At 47.1% G+C, this 17,733-nt stretch overlaps 1 protein-coding gene across 1 annotated transcript in view; it reads right to left on the bottom strand.

Moving 5' to 3' along the window:
* The window catches only part of dcc (DCC netrin 1 receptor), a gene marked incomplete at its 5' end in the record, with an annotated part of 156,712 nt that overhangs the window by 48,257 nt on the left and 90,722 nt on the right, over positions 1-17,733 (bottom strand). The window contains 6 exons of the mRNA XM_062553554.1: positions 157-295; positions 883-1,121; positions 5,311-5,406; positions 9,626-9,820; positions 10,844-10,954; positions 12,696-12,837. Of these exons, the coding sequence (XP_062409538.1) occupies positions 157-295; positions 883-1,121; positions 5,311-5,406; positions 9,626-9,820; positions 10,844-10,954; positions 12,696-12,837 (922 nt within the window). The remainder of the gene's footprint in view (positions 1-156; positions 296-882; positions 1,122-5,310; positions 5,407-9,625; positions 9,821-10,843; positions 10,955-12,695; positions 12,838-17,733) is intronic.

A 17,733-nucleotide genomic window follows, 5' to 3' on the forward strand; every position in this document is an offset into this window, starting at 1 on the left:
ATATTAGCCAAGCACTGGAGCTCTAAATATATGATGTATGGAGAAAAATAGAGAGAGAGAGAGAGAGAGAGAGAGAGAGAGAGAGAGAGAGAGAGAGAGAGAGAGAGAGAGAGAGAGAGAGAGGGGGAGGGATAGCGTGTGTGTTCCATCACAAACCTGCTTCATAGGTGGTGGCGTGCGCCGTCATACTCCACGTGCTGGACTTGTGACCTTTGGTGACCCTGACGGCGAACTCGTACATGGTGTTGGGCTTCAGGCCGGTGACCGTGTGACTCAGGGCTGTGGTGTCTGCGGACTGGACACACGGAACACAGGCTGGGTCAAGGGCGCATCGTGTTGCGTAAGCGGGAACTTAACAACTGACGTAAACAGACAGGTTGCAGGGGACTGTAACTGGGCCACTTCAAGGGGACAGGAATGAGCTTATGGAGCGAATAATATGATCTAGCAGTGTGTGTGTGTGTGTGTGTGTGTGTGTGTGTGTGTGTGTGTGTGTGTGTGTGTGTGTGTGTGTGTGTGTGTGTGTGTGTGTGTGTGCGTGTGTGTGTGTGTGTGTGCGTGTGTGTGTGTATTTATGTTGGAGGGAGCTGCACATCGGCTTGTGTGCTGTAAAACGAGGGATAGGATGAGTCATCAAACTGTATGCAGCACTGAGTGTAATATAAACGCACCGACAGCTGGTAGCTGTTACATTTTAAACAAGAGTTAATGGATCCAAATGCTCAAAATGTCCCCAAAAATATTGTGTGCAATAAAACCATAATTCAGTTAAGAGTTTGCCCATGGCATTTTACATAAAAAAAAATAAATAAAAAAAAAATCAACTTAAAAAACTACAGATGTGTGTGTAGTGTTGTGTGTTTGTGTCGCTGTGTCTCCTACCTTGAACTTGCCGCTGGTGGAGTGGCTGGTCTTCCACTTGACGGAGTAGTAGCGGACCTCGGAGGCCTTCTGGTTCTTGGACATGGAGTTGTCGGCCCAGCTGACCCGCACCGAGTCCGAGGTGAGGGCCACGGCCTGGACACCTACTGGGGGGATCATGGGGGTGGAGGTATCTGGGATGGGAGTAGGGTATTTATCAAACAGATGGAACAGGTCATCGTCCGATGGGTCGGAGGGGTCTGTGAGAACAACATGGCCACCCCACAAGTGTGTGCATAGAGACAGGCAGACAGACACACATGCGAATGACAATGGACACACACACACACACACGCACACACCACACACACAGACAGACACACACACATTGTTGCACAGACACATATATGTAAACGAAGACATACAACGTATACACAAACATTCACACAAAGACGACATACATATGGCACATGGAGTTCCATGCAAATGTAGTTTAGCATGCAGACGATTAGAATGTTTCCATGCCAGGAGATGAACATGAGAAATTGATAGTGGGAAAGAAATGAAAAACATGAAGACAGAGAAAGAGAGAGAGAGAGAGAGAGAGAGAGGACAGACGAGACAGAGAGAAAGAAAGAGAGGAGACAAAAAGGATCATTACTCTACACGTCACAAAAAGCAGCGCTAGTGGCTAACCAGTGAGCTAGCGGTTAAGTCTACAGCCACCTATGAAGAACAGAGAAGAAGACAGTTAGTCAAGAAGCCCAGAAGGCCAAACACAGAGCGTCTCTGCTAATGCTAGGCTGTAGCTACAGCAGCAGAAAGCACATCACTACATCTAGTCCTCTAACAAACATTACTCTCATGACAAGCAGACAGATGCGCACACATATTCAAATTCATCACTTAAAAAAAAACACACACACACATCATCAGGTGGAGATATTACTCCGTCAACGCAATCAATGTCTGCAAAGGGAAAAGGATGAACAAGACATCCATCTCCTTCCAGACTGAGGAGGGTGAGGTATGTGTGTGTGTGTGTGTGTGTGTGTGTGTGTGTGCGCGTGTGGGTGGGTGGGTGTTTTGCCAAGCAGAGAAATAGACAAATGAGGTGTTTGGCGTAATAGCTTGATATCTGCATCACTGGTAGGACTCGCAGCCCAGGCATTAGAATACTGATGAAACACTAAGACAAAACACACGGCAAGCGATACATCATGTCAACGGGCAGCAACGTGGAGAATAATAAAAACTTTATTATCTGCCGCTTCTGCAGACGAATTAGCGCTGGGCTGCGTGTGGGAGAGAGGGATGAAGTGAGGGGGAAAGGAGGAGAGAGACAGGTAGAGAGAGAGAGGAGCAAAAAGAGAGAGATGGATAGAGGATGAGAGAGAGAGAGCAGGAAAGAGATGAGAGAAAAAGAGAGAAGAGAATGACAGGCACAGTAGGAAGAGAGGATGTGGAGAAAACAGAGCGAGAGAGAGAGAGAGGGAGAGAGAGAGAAACAGGGAGAGGGAATGAGCAAGTGTACGCGTGGGGGAAGCATCCATTTGTTGGTCTCCAGCGGTCGAGGCGGGAGAGTAAAGCGCGGGAAGTGGAGATGGGCATACATCTCTGCTGTGTTTATTGGCCGGCCTCTTAACGGGAGCTTTAATGCAGCTCGTAAGGGCCTGGGCAGCCATTGAATGATGAATCTCTTTTAGCGCTGCAGGTACTGCTTCTAAACAACAGCCATTTTCACAATCTTTTTCTCCTGTTCTCTTTTAAAAAAAAAAGCACACACACAAACAAAGACGGGATTTTAAAGAAGAGTGATGGGGGACTCTGGCGTTGACCTTGCGGGGGGGAGAGTGATGAAGAGGAACTCGGCCTGTTTGGGAAACAAAGTCTCCCCGCGACCTCTCCTATGAGGTGATTTCTGAGTGCGCTGTTGAATCAGTGCTCTTACCAGCTCACAACGAGCGGAGCCAGGGCACAACATAATACGCAGAGTGGCCCCTCATCAGCAATTGAGCAAGCTCTCTTGAAACATGACACAAAGGTGCACCAGTTAATGTGTCTGCTAAATGGATTTGCACAAAATGGGCCTAGTTCCAAATATCAGCCTGAGGAGAGAGGCAGATGGGGAATACTTACGGTACACTTACTCTAATGACATGTGTTGGGAGTTTTGTAACGCGTTACTGTAATTCAGTTTACTGTAGTATCTTTTCAGATGAATAGCCTAACACAAATACTGAATTTAAAATGGGGTTGTTACCTGTTACCTTTACCTTGCATGAAATATGGAGAAGACGCACAGGCAAATGCAGCCTTACTTTTTATGATTTAATATTGTTTGGGAAATGTGAGCGTTCAGTCTCACAGGTACATTATTGTTTCTCTCCTCAAGACCCAAGACTGAAATTTGTAGTTTAAGTGCAAGAGTGAAACTATTGACATATCCATATCAAAGCGGAATATCCCAGTGTTAGCGAAAGTGACAGAGGAGCTAAAAGCCAGGTGGAACTATTGCTGTGGGTAAGCTATGCTGTCAAGGCAAATTCGTCAGCAGTTGTGTCAGTTGGCTCCAGACATCTAATTAGCAAAACACCATTAACAAGAGATGGAGGACAAACACAAAAAGCTGCTTTTCAGCTCCCTATAAATAGCCTACAGAAGACAAATAGTCCTATTGTGTCTATTGACTTCAAGGCTACTTTTCCACTTTTCACATTAGTTATTGTAGTGATTGTGATCGCTGCAGTGCAAAGTAAATTTGCCTGGCTGACTCCTACGGAGTGACGTGGAGGTGATCAGGTCCTCAGCCGGTCACAGACACCTGCGGTGTGGCAGACTGAGTGGGCGGCATGGTAATTGGCTGGCTGATGAGACTGCTGGGGGAGACGGGGGGGTGTTGGTGGTGAGGGGGCTAGCAATTAGCATTAGCCCTATCTGTCGCTGTGGGTGGAACCATCCTCGTCTCCTCGACTGATTCCGGGCCAGCAATCATCCAGCTCCTGTGCAGACTGTTTGGCTAATCAGCACGGCTCAAATCAACCTTTTGCTTCTCAAGGTTCTTTTGTGCTTTACACGTCTTGCTTGCAGCGGCGGGCGATTTATTCTGCATTAGTTAATGCTTCGGGCACAATCAGTCGGGAGGCAGTAATTACATAATGATATGAGCTGATGGAGTGAACAGAGCCTTTCTGACGCAACGGCCATGAGGGGGTCTTTTCAGCGGCGCTAATAAGTGGAAGAGCACGCGTGAAGAACGACAGAGGACACTGCGACACGTCGGCCTGCTTCTGCTCTGGCTGTGTAGAACGACGGCGCGGGTTTAATGGGGGGGGGGGGGGGTGTATGTGGGCCTTGGCTTTGTCTGAGGGTGGAAATGAGAGACGCCGCCCAGACGCTCAGACAATGTTGGCGTTCCGTTTGTCCGGAGCGAAACCATGGCAACTGAGAGGCTCTGCGTGCCACTTGGGGACAGGCCAGAAAAACCAAACAAACAAACAAAAAAAAATTCAGAAAGAAAATCCATTCCTCCATTCTACTCAAGCACTTAGAGAAGAGACATCTTCTATAGACCAACTTATGCCAAGAATAACACTGTTGACCATGGAGATAGAAGATGTCCTGAGATGACTGATGTTCAAATCCTGTGGAGGCAGTGAAGAACCTTCAAAGACCAGCATTGTGTCCAGAAGAAGATGAGGCACTCTCAATAGAGCACAGTAGGTTGGTCTGTAAGAAGTCTGTGGTTGATCTAAGTGCAACACTCAGACCATAATGCCCAATGGGTGTCCTTGTATCCTCCCATGAGAGCAAAACCCTTCTGGTCTTACACAACCAACAGGTTTTTATTTCTCCCCTAGCTTACTCACCATGGACCAACTGGTTAAACACACTATCAAGACAGTAAGCATACGTTGAGTTAATGTTTTAAATAAGTGGCTTCTCCCTGATCATAAACTGCATTAGAGGGAGAGAGAGTGTTCCATTTCACCCACAGGCACACTGTGGCATGGTGCTTGTACACACAGCATTATCTCCCATAACACTTATTACATGTGATTACTGCGGTAAACTCATTTATGCTATGCTAATACCACAGCCTCCTGGAGGAAATCATCTAATGAGGAGACTACTTGCTGTCTGCCTGTTAAACAGGGGCTGTGTTGTAATGAGTAGAACAGGACAGGTGTGTGTCTCTAGTTTCAGATTTGTTTGTCCAGTCAAACACAGTCATCAGAAGACTTGGGTTTGTTTTGCTTGCATATGAAAGAAAGTAAAACAAAAAAAAGTCTTGTTTTGATATGTTCTGTGTGTTTCACGAAAACTTGGGCAATACAATGCAAGACTATAGAGAATTTCTTCCAGTCAATGTAGCTTCCCTAAAATTGAACTGAATTGAACTGAATTGAACTGAATTGCATTGAAGAGAGAAAGTGCAGTAAGACGTACCCGACATGGACCTGGTCACAGCGCTCTCGTACAGCGGTACCCCTTCCCCGGCGTTGTTGAAGGCCTTCAGCGAGATCACATAGTGGGAGCTGGGCTCTGTGTGTCAGGACAAAAAAAACAACAACAAACAAATCAACAATTACTGTCATCTCAACGCGCTTGTTCAAAACAAAAGCAGTTTGTTGTACTGTAGCTGCAGCGCCCACAGCATCTGACAAGACTCCTACGTCCTCCTCCAAAGGAGACGTGTCAAAACAGCTGTGCCGCGTTCTGAAGTACAGAGAAGGCGGTGTAGCAGCAGGATGAGCGGCTGCAAGGCGAGACAGGAGGAGGGGAGACAAAGGAGACGCGCGCGAGGCAGGGAGCCCCACAACACCGGCGAGAGGTGGGTCCCCCACCACACAATTAGTTTATCTGCAGCGCTACTTCCAGGGTGCTATGCTGGGGGGGGGGGGGGGGTGCTCCCTGTGGTGGCCGTAGCTCTGTGCCGTCGGGCACGCTAACACAGCGACCTTGGAGCCAGACCTCACCGGGAGCACACACGCACACATGCACACCATGCACACACACACACACACACACACACACACACACACACACACACACACACACCACACAACCATCAGTTGGGCAACCTGAGCAAACTTTCTGTGCTCAGGTCTCCCTGGTCTCCCCTCCAGGGTTATCAATACTCCACCTGAGGTGGCCCACCGGCTCGCCCTAACTCTCCTCTCACTGCATATGGCCGATCACACTGGGGGAGCCTCTGGGTTGTTTATTTGTTATGGCTTATCAGCACAACACAGTGTTTGAGCCTGAGTGTGTGTGTGTGTGTGTGTGCGTGTGCCTGTGTGACAAAGAGGAGAGAGAGAGAGAGAGAGAGAGAGAGAGAGAGAGAGAGAGAGAGAGAGAGAGAGAGAGAGAGAGAGAGAGAAGACAGAGAGTGTGTGTCAGTGTGTGTGTGCGTCTGTGTGTGTGTGTGTGTATGGTATGCCTATACATAAGTACAGCAGCATGCGTGTGTGAGAGCCACTGGCAACAGAATCACTTTCCATTCATGCAGTGATAGGGAGCTACTCTAAGTATGCCAAACAGATAGCATAATAGCGTAGCAGGGTAGTACGGTAGTAGTGCATGGAGTGGCTGCCCAGTGCTGGGGGCATTATTGACCGCGGTATTGACGGGCTCTTCCAAAAGAGGCTTGCCCGGCTCCACCACTGAATCTCAGCGCGGAACGACGACGCGGGGGTCTCTGCTTTTGGGCCACTGTGTCGCTCGATAAGCACGGTTGAAATATTGATAAGCGCCAGCCAGTGTACTAGGGGGACTCATTACAGCCCCAGTAAAAAACGTGAACAGATGAGGGCATATTTTGTCTGGAGTAAAAAAGAAAAAGTAAAGACAGAAAGAGGACAGTATTTTCTATAGGAATTTTCAAAATGGCGGACAGCTCTTGCTGAAAGCTTTCTTCTGTTTCGGCTCTGCACGCACCATTAGACAAGAACCATGGTGGCTTAACAAACATGTCAGCTACTGTATGTCTACACTTTGCTCTGCATATTTTCTTCAGTAATGACACATATAGGTATAAATAATATAGAAAGCCATGCATAAAATATGAAACTAATGCATGTTACTGATGCACGTTTACATTCTGACTAACAGCCAACATAAAGCAGGAAGTATTTCATTATACATTCATTATAATTTGGGGAGAGAAGCCTCACCTGAATATTAAGACTGAGTAATTTGTTATTGTCTCTTTTCTCATGCAAATCGCTGTTGCTTCACAAACCCCCATTTACACTCCAATTGTTTTCTTATTACTGCTCCCGTAAATAATGAATTGCAATTTTGAAAGGCGAATAGATTACTATCACATTCATACATGAAATGTAAACCAATATAAAGAATTGCAAACATTTGCATAAACACTGCCATACTTCACGTCACAAATTAGAAATGCATTTTGAACGGATGTCATATGATTTAAAACAAAACTGCACTGGACATTTTTCATCATCAGTTGAAGTCAATAAGCCTACATGTAGATCCATTCTGAACGGATTCTTATGGAAGGCCTCCATATGACCTTGCCTAACCAGCGGTGCACTTCTGCTGACCCTTGTGTTGTCGGTCTCTGTCTTTACCGGTCTCTGTGACGAGATCATCTTTGACATGGCAAGGGTCACAAGCTCCAAGTAAACAAAGGCATACTGCCTACCGAGGTTGTAATCTCATCTAAAACCAATAAATTACCGGAGAGCCTTCTGTGATCACCATAATCTCACTACCTAATCTGAACCTTGTACATGATGACATAAATTCTCCCGTATTTCAATCCAATAACCGCTCTGTGTCTGGAGAGAGAGGGAGCGTCTACTTCCTCCAGAATCCCTCTCTAATCCATAGCCGCTGTCTTCCTACAAATGACTTCCACACGCTTCCTGTTCAGAGATTATTCCGCTAAATAATGACTAAATTCCAGCTGGGATCAGCCAGTGGGGCTACATACACTTCACTGCAGGCTCTCTGTCTTGAGCTACGCTATGGGCATGAATGATAGACTGTCTACTGATATTCGACCAGCCATGTATAAAATGTCAGTAATATTCCTTCAGAGCGGTTCCATTGTCGCTTGCTTCCTTTTGGCGAGGGTTGACAGCCCCTTGTTCAGAAATCATTAAGCATGGCTATTACCCCAGCCTGCGTCCCTATCTCGGTGCAGTCAGATTCCTACTATTGACAAAAGCTTTTGAGGGAAAAAAGGAAAAGAAGGAGAGAGAAAAAGCTCTCCTTATCCCCCCAGAGGCGAGAGCTAGATAAAGTTTGTCCCCTGACGGATTTCATTAGCAGAGTGTGAGTAATCACCCAGCACTGTGCAAATAATGAAAGGGGGCGTTGGGGGTGGGGGGGTTTAACAACTCCCTTCCCAGACACATGCTAAGGTGGCTTTTAAAAAGACATCTCCCACAGATACCAGAAGCCATGTTAAACCTATGAGCCATGTTGAGCCAACAACTGCACTTGTATTTGTGTATACACTGTATGTCTCTGTATTGTGTATGTGTGTGTGTATGCGTGCGTAATTGTGTGTGTACATGTGTGTGTGTGTGTGTGTGTGTGTGACCGACCGCCGGCCGTGGGGGCTCGACACCACAAAGGTCACCGGGCGGGTGTGGGGCGGCCTTTGCGCACGTTTTCTTAATGTCACTCGTCTTTAACATTTCCCAGGCGCGCGGCGGCAAACCTTCCGCTAATTACGACCAGAGCGAGAGACGGGTGCCTGTTTAATACGGTACGTGTGAATCTATAAGGTTAATGTGCATAAACTGCCCACTGTTGGAAATTGAATTGACGGAGCCTGGTGTGCACTGACCTCAGTGTCAATGCTAACTCAGAGGACTTAATGTGTCATACATACGGACTGCACCTTTGAAGTTCAAAGAGAGACGTATATTAACAATAAACACAATTACAGTCGCTATATGTAGCTCACATATGATTAAGACGCTGCTGTGCTGGAGTTTATCACAGCTGCAGTGTTCTGTACTCTTACAGCACTCTGACTGCATATAATAATAATAATAATAATACATTTTTATTCATAATGTGCCTATCAAGACACCCAAGGTCGCTTCACAAAATGAAATTCAAAATACAATTACAAACACAAAAATAGCCAGGTGCCAGACAGAGCCACGTCAGACATCAGCGGCACAGACATCAAGATGCAGACATTAGACAAGCACAACAAACAAGTCCATGGACGATAGCGACATTCTTGGCGTAGGCCTAGCCGCTAAGTAACATATTGGCCAGAGCAGATCTCATGATGTACTGCTTGTGTACTGTACTGTAGAGCAGTGGTTCTTAACTGGTCTGGCTTTGGGACCCACCATTTCCTATGTTCATGATGTCGCGACCCATGTATTTATTTAGCGTTCAAGCCAATGGATATGGTGAGCTACATGGTAACATACAAAGTGCCTGTGGACCTTGTCTTGTAGACCTTGTCTTGTCTTGGAACATGTGGATGTTTGGCATTACATTGCGTTTACCACTAAAATGATGTCTGACATGACCAGTCACATAAACATTGCTTATGTCCATGGTAAGGACTGACATTGGCTATGAATAAAGCCTGTTAAAATAAAGGTACAATATTTGATCTGATAAGGTACTGTAGCATTTGAATAAAAGCTCTGAGACCCATCCAGAACGGGTCCGCGACACATCCAGAATGATTCCGTGACCCATTTTTGGGTCCCGACCCACCGGTTAAAAAAAGGGCTGTAGAGGAGCGGTCACTCACCCAGGTTCTCGATGGAGTAGTACCGCTGCTTGCTGTCCACACGGACCGTCTCTGCGTACGGACTGCCCACGCCGTAGCCGATGATGTAGCCGCGCACCAGGATGTTGGGGTTGAGGGGGGGCGTCCAGCTCATGATGATGCTGTTGGGCAGGGGCCGCACGTGCAGGGAGCTGGGCTGGTTGGGCACCTGAGTCTCTGCGCACGCAAGCAGCAAACACAAACAGAGCCAGTCATGGCACCACTCATTGTGCAGACAAAGCAAACGGAGGTAATTGGAGGAGGGGAGTTGATGGCCTTTTCTGAGATGGGTGGGGGGTGGGGGGGGGGGGGAAAGAAAAAAATGACTTTTGCATTTCCACAGCGAGCCGGCCTGTATCTGCTTATTGAGTGATATAATCCATTAGAATTGCATTAGGCGGACTGTCATCTAGTAAATGGTCGGTCTTGATTGATTCCTTTCTTATCTCGTTTTGTTGCGTCGGCCCTCCGTGCATCTCCCATTTTTTCCCCTCGTCCGACGTTTAAAGACATCCTCCTAATAGCCTGCCAAGGCTCATTCCAATCAGGCACCGGTTGGGATCATTTATACACAAAAGGCGACGGTGCCTGAGAAGTGGCGTCGGGAGACGCGAGCGTGACCGTAAACAAAAACGCTGATTATGTTCTCAGGGGCCTGAAGGAATGGGAGCAGCCGTCAAAGGCAGGACGGACCCCTGTGTCTTACAGGGCACCTAAAGGGCACCCTGTAAGACACAGGGGCAAAATATAAAAAAATAAATAAAAACAAAAAACGAAAAATAGAAAACAAATACAAAAGAACAGGAGTCACAGCCTTTCTGTTTCTTTAACCCCCCTCTCCCCCCTCTTCCCTTCTTCTCTCTTCCCCCTCGTGGTGAGAGGGGCTTGCTGAGGAATTGTTTGCTAAGATGCTCACGTTAGCAGAGTGTAATGTAAACACCGCTGACTGGTCACGGCTGTATAAATATTTAATCGGCACACTGGCGACGAGGGGAATGGGGAGGAGGAGGAGGAGGCATGGATGGCAGGGGTGCTGGTGGCGGTGCTGGAGTGGGGTGGAGGGGTAGAACTGCCCCGAGGAATGAGAAAGAGAAATGGGGAGCACAGGGATGGAGAACGGTGGCGAGGAGGGGGTGGAGTAAAGAAAATGGTGATGAGGTGGTGGGGTATTGGGGGTTCTTGTTTCTCTTCTTGTCTCACCGTCAAGGTCGTTCTCCGGTGTCTCGGCCGTGTTCCACTCGCTGAATGGGCCGGTGCCGTTGGCAGTCATCGCCGCCACTTGGAAGCTGTACTGACTCCCTTTCTCCAGCCCTGAGGAGAGATGGAGAGAGAAAGAGAGAGAGAGAGGGAGAGAGAGAGAGAACAAAAGAAAGAGTTGATGTGCTATTTTTCTTCTGGTAGTTGAGAAATGTTAAAACAAATATGCCAAGAACTTCATCCAAACTCAACTCTTCAGAAAAGCTTGAAATAGCCATAGTTTCACTGCTATCCGTTTCAATATGCATAAACAACATGTTATGCACAGACACATGGATGAAACAGCGTTCTCTCTGTTGCAAAAACTCTCTCTTGGTGGCACTTCTTTGACGTGCACATGCAATCGGGGGATGATTGTGGCGAGTTTTGGGTCAGCTTTTTTAGTGGTGATGTGCAGTAAGTATTCGATCATTCAAGGTAAAATGAAAAAGCGCTGCGTGTATATTCTCTGGACTGGCCAAGTCGTTAACCGGCCCGGACTGCCCAGCTCACTGTGTTCCCTAGTGGACGCACCTCTGCTCCTGAGAGTCCTGGAGGAGTGCATGGTTTCATTGCAATTCTGTGAGAGTACAACTTCTTGACCGTGGGTGATGGTTTAATTCATTCCCATTCGAAACAAACATAGATTAACACCATAAATCCTGTGGAGCTTTCAATTAGGCCTTAATTTTGGGCCACTAATTATTTAAAACTCATAAACGGATCAGTGGCAGCGAGAAGGTTGCAGGACCTCATCTAAACAGGGCATTAAAAAATTCACTACATCTAGCTGGGGCCTTTAAAAAAAAAAAGAAAAAAAGGAGAACCTAGCAATTATTACTGTTCTGCACAGCCAACCCTGCAAACCCGAGAGTGTGAAAAAATTAGCATAGCATTCACGGACGCACAGTGTGAAATGAGTTTCCCACAGAATGCAAATGCACAGAGATATCCATCATGGCAATAATGAGAATGAATATCATTTTCATCCCCGAGTCAGAAATGATATTGAAATAAAGCATCGTGGCAACAAAAAGGAGCAGCCCTCATGGAGCTTTGCAACACGGCTCCCCTCGGGGCAAAGACACAAACCAAGTCTCCCCGAAATCCAATCTGACGACGGGGCTTTCAGCGTGCCGATACGACTGAGGGTCAAAGGAATGCGAGTCCTGATGATTATGCCTATTCTAGAGGCAGAACGATCTATCAAACAAACAAATACCACTTGCCCCACGGGGAAAATAAACTCCAAATAAGGGTGAGGTGTATTTTTAGAGCTCTGGCTAACTTGATCTTGGCAGTGGAAAGGAAGTAAATCAATGTACGTGAGATCTATGGATATTTTTAGACTGTATATTAAGGTTCTATTCTCTAGTATTATTTAAACAAACCCCACCAGGGAAACAAAGCCTGGCATAGAATGGAAAGTACTTCTTCTTATTTTTATATTAATTTATTATTTGTTTTATCTAGGGAGCAGTGTGTTGACATAACATTGAGGCATTAATGTCCCATAGTTCTAAGAACGCACCATTGGAATGATTAAATAAATAATAATAAATTAAAATAAGCAGGAGGTAAACATAGAGGCTCTGTTAAATGAAGAACACCTTTGTTAATCATTAATTAATGGATGAGGCCCTCTGGCTGTGTTCCATTCATTAATGTTTCGGAAGCATGTTCAAATGGTTAACATCCCCTGGAAGCCTTCTAGCTTTGGCTAATTGCAAATTGTAAATTGCAAGAATGCAAATGTTTGGGAATGTTTGTTGCACTAGAGCTAGACCAGTTGGCTGGTAGGATCTGAGAGGCTCACCTGTGAATAGGTACCACAAGTTGTTGGGCTCGATGGCTTCTTGGTCGCCGCGACGACCTGTCTTCCTGTGACGGATCTTGTAGCCAGTGATGAAGCCGTTCTGCATGGCAGTTTGCGGAGGCATCCAGCTGACTTTGATGCTCTGAGAAGAGGAAAAAAAGCAACAACAAAATGAGAGGTATTCATATCATGTAAAATATGCCCCCCATATATTATGCAGTCAGCACATATAAGAGACCATGGAGCCTAGGCGACAATACTGCAATTTCAGACATGTCGCGTGCAGTCTGACACAATCTGTGTGTGTGTGTGTGTGTGTGTGTGTGTGTGTGTGTATGTGTATGTGAATGTGAATGTGAATGTGTCTGTGTGTGCGTGCATATTTGCAATTATACAAATGGCAGTGGAGGAGATCACTTTGAATGTGTCGCTCCTCCAGGATGGTGTTATTAGCTCTGTAAGCTGTTTGACGACAGGCAAGCAGGGCTTTGTGATGCCCTCAATGGCCAAGAAAGCCAAAGCATGAATAACTATCAATGAATACCTAACAAATAGGAAATTGCTTTGACTAAATGTAAGAAGTGAGAGTAAAAGAGAGTGGGAGAACGAATTGAAAACATTCATGTACTGTAGAGAAAGACACCCGTTCAGAGCTGATTTGAATTTAACCCTGTTTAATTCTGTTATAATACATTCTTTTCTCCACCATTCTTGCAGTGAAATATAACAACCACTATGCACTGTTCTAGAGTTGGTAAACGGTTAAAAAGTTAGAAGGCTTGTACTGTAGATCTTCATGATCATCAAAATCTGCTTCAGACAACCAGACAGGGAAAACATTTGCTAGGCTGATTAAAGCGGCACACTGATCTGTATTTCGCAGAGAAATAAAATAAAACAATATTCTAAAACAGCCATCAGGGCCAATTTAGAAATACCACACGCAATTTTTACAAGCTTCTGGGGAGCTTTTTGCCAGGAATAAAACAAAAAAAAGATATCCCCATCAGCTCTCGCAATCATTTTAGACGAGCTTCTGAGATTGGCATCAGATAATTTCTGGTGAAGAGTGGGCAACACTTTTGTCAATGGCTGAGGGTGATATGGCACGCTCCGAATAAGAGTGGAGAATGATTAAAGGAAGAGCATATGAGAGATGATGAAGCACAGCAGTGCAGAATATAACCAGCCTCTTGTCCTCCAGTGGGGGAAGGGGGTGGATGCTGTCTTTTATTTTGTTTTGTGCGCTCTACTCTACGGTCTCATTCCTGGCAGATGACACTTGCAGACATTCAGCCAAGTCATTTGAATAATTAACGAGTGTTATTTGTGTGCAGCGGGGCTCTGGAATCCCTGCACGACACAAGCCGGCCACGCGAGACCCGCCGGGGTCCACGAGCACAAAACATTAAATCGGATAAAAATTTCGAAACATTCTGAGCTCGATTTTCCACCATTTTTCTGCCCGTCTGACTCCGTGATTAATATGCGTGGCTATTAATTATGTGGAGAAGAGGCTTTAATTGCCCGCCAAACCAGGGGGAGGAAATTAATTGATTTGATGGGGTCCTTTGCATACGGTCTCGGCTTGCACTGAGCCATAGCTATCAATTAATTTGTGCAAAAAGACCAACATGCAAACATAAACACATAAACACACATGCCCAGGCTATCACTGTGGTAGAAAGGTCATCCATGACTATGGAGGAGGGGAGGGAGACATCCCCCCCCCCAATGTGCCATAAACAACATAAACGAAACGAGAAGCACTGACAGTGTCAACACACGGTCTCTGAACTCTTTTCCGCCACTCACTTTAAAATGGGTAAACAAACATCCAATCAAAGCTTAATCAAAAACTGTATCTATGGTTACAGTGGTGCAGTAGTGATACATGTGTGTAAAATCTGTGCAGGTTGAAATTAAATTTTTACATTTTTGAAAAACAAAACGAACCAATTGCTTGACTTCACAGAAAAGAAGTAAGTGATAACAACGAAAACAGAGACTTCAACAGATAAATAGAAGGCTGTGGCGCTGATTGCATTTAGCATGAGATCCGAAACAGATGCTTGCCAGCTTGAGGAATCCTAAGGCGAAAAAAAAAAAAACACACCTCTGATTCATCCAGCACCTCCCCATGCCTGCGATATAAACGGCTGGATTAATTAACCTTTTGAACGGCCCTGGAGACGGCTTGTTGCCGAGGCGGACATGATGGTGGGCAAGCCCGTGCACGACTCCTTGTCATATGCTCAGTGACTGTCACATTGCCTGCATAGCTGCAGTCTATGCCAGATGCCTTGTGCGAGGGGAGGTTGGGATGGGGGTGGGTGGGTGGCAGTGCCATCTGTGGGTGCGGCCGCGGAAAGAGAACAAAACACACACACACACACACACACACACACACAAACACACACACACACACACACACACACACACACACACACACACACACTGAGCCCCGTTAACATGCAAATAAACTAATTAAAATTCACAGGACACTGAAGCTGCCACTAAGCCAGGCCCTGCCTCATTTGTCTGCAGCTCTACACTGTTACCTCTCTCTCTCTTTCTCTCTTTCAATCTCTCTCTTTCAATCTCTCTCTCTCTCTTTCTCTTTCAATTTCTCTCTCTCCCTCCTCTACAACCCAGGAGCTCAGATCAGCTGACGATCCATCGCTGCACCCACCACCAACCTACTCTCTCCGCATGCACGCGAGTTCTGCCCCGTTCGTCAGTCGGCCATGTCCTCTCCACAAGTGGACCCCCTGCTGTCGGCGTAATCACAGCTAGCTACCTGTTGCCCACCTGAGGGGGGGGGGGGGGGTGTTGGCAGGCCTTCCAGGGGCACTGCTGATGCTGTGGCGGTGAGACACTTTATCGCCCTCCGGCATCGGTGCCTGGTGTGCACACATGTGCCGCCGAGGGAGGGTGTCATTAATTATGATTAGCTATTATTTATCAGCACGTGTGCTATGAGTGGCTTGTAATCTTAATTGATTTGGGCGGGATTGATTGTCGTAGAGGGACCCACTGCAGCAGCTGGGGCTTCGGTTTGTGGAAGGCACTCAAGGCCTGATTGGTGCAGGGGGAGTGTAACCGTCGCTCTTATTGGTGCTCAGGGATTCCGATGGAACCTCACTAGTGGCACAGATGGATTCCAACAGGCATGATTGGTCGATGGGGGTTAGGTGGTGGTGCCTAGTACGGCTTCGTTTGATTGGCGCAGAGGGATTCCAGAGAGAGGCTTCAGAAGACTTGATTGGTGAGCAGAGGGTTGGAGGGCGGGACGGGAGTGTTTGATTGGTGCAGAGGGACTACAGGACGTTGCTGATGAAGATGTGTGTGTCTGTGTGTGCGTGTGTGCCTGTGTGTGTGTGAGGGTCCTGTTGCTGCAGATGGGATAGCGGAGCTTGGAGCCGAGGCGTGGACGTGATTGGCTGAACGGGCCTCAGTGTCCTCTGGGCTCACTGTCAAACTAATTATAGCAAACAGAACAGGGCAAATCTGCCTGGAACAATGCAACCACCATTCCATACTGGCACATGTCTATAGCGGGCATAATAGTGTGTGTGTGTGTGTGTGTGTGTGTGTGTGTGTGTGTGTGTGTGTGTGTGTGTGTGTGTGTGTGTGTGTGTGTGTGCCTGCATACATGCTCATGCCTGTCTGTGCACTGTCATTTACAACTTGCTAGCTTCCATATTGCTATTCCACTAACAAGCTCTGTGGCAGAGTGGACTAAGCACTCATGCCAGTACCGAAGGGAGAGATGGAGAGAGAGAGTGAGAAGGGAGAGAGAGAGCGAGAGACTGAAAGAGAGATGGAGAGAGATGGAGAAGGAAGAGAGACAGAGAGAGAAAGATAGTAAGAAGGAAGAGAGACTGAGAGAGAAAGATAGTAAGAAGGAAGAGACTGAGAGAGAAAGATAGTAAGAAGGAAGAGAGACTGTGAGAGAGAGACGGAGAGCGAGAGAGAGAGAGAGAGAGAGAGAGAGAGAGAGAGAGAGAGCAAGCCTACAGCGCCTCTATTCCCCCCATCAACCACTGCCTGCCGCTCAGCATGGCAGGAAACAGGCTGCTGATACACCATGTCCAGGCCGATTGGGGAGGACGTCTCTTTAATTGTTCCTGATTTCAATTCAGCGTCTCGTGTCAGCTCCACTCTAAGTGTGAGCCTCGCACACTGCCTCCACCACCGTCCACGGTAGTCTCAGACCTCGGCGGAGCCTCGACTGCCCCGCACTTAGCACACACAGTCTGGCCCTTTTCACACCTCGGTGTGAGATAAACAAAAAACCCGAGCGCCCTGCTCTGTTGAGTAACCCAGCACATAAACAAAACCGCACACACCAATAAAGAGATTATGGTGGAAAAGTGATTACACCGGGCTTAGAGCCTAATCTTGTTTTAGGATTAATTCTCTCCACTGCGCTAACCGCACCCCCCCTACTCCACCCCCCACCCCCACCCCACCCGAAACCACCACCACCACACACCCATCCGTCAAATTTAGGACCGCAGACAGAAAGGGAGAGAACTGGGCACGACGGAGGACAAAAGACCATGAGAAAGCACAGAAAGAAAGAAAGAAAAAGAGAGAGAAAGAGAGAAGAGAAGAGCGGAGAGAGAGAGAGAGAGAGCAGGAGAGAGAGAGAGATTGAGTGCCGGCACAGGGAATGAGACACTTTGGGTGGAGAAAAAAGCGAAAGATCGAGATAGCGGGAGCGAGAGGGAGAAAAAAACAAAAGGACAGCACAAAAGAATGTGGGCACTTATGGATTCCGCCCACACAGGGCACACTGGCTAATGCGGCCCCTGCGCGCTCCTGGCAGTGGGCCTCGGCCGCCCGCGCCGCTGACTGCCAATTGCTCCGGCTGTCCCAGCAGACGGGCCTGTCACTTCCGTGGGCCGCGTGTGCGCAGACTAGCGCGCCGGCGTCCATGACAACAAACAAATTACGCCGTCCTCTGCAGACCCGGCCCGCGGAAAAAAAAAAAAAAAGTTGTTAGCCTAGCGTATACTTTTTGGGAAGATTT

The sequence above is a fragment of the Sardina pilchardus genome, chromosome 14 (genome assembly GCF_963854185.1).
Source record: "Sardina pilchardus chromosome 14, fSarPil1.1, whole genome shotgun sequence".
NCBI classification, from domain to species: Eukaryota; Metazoa; Chordata; class Actinopteri; order Clupeiformes; family Clupeidae; genus Sardina; species Sardina pilchardus.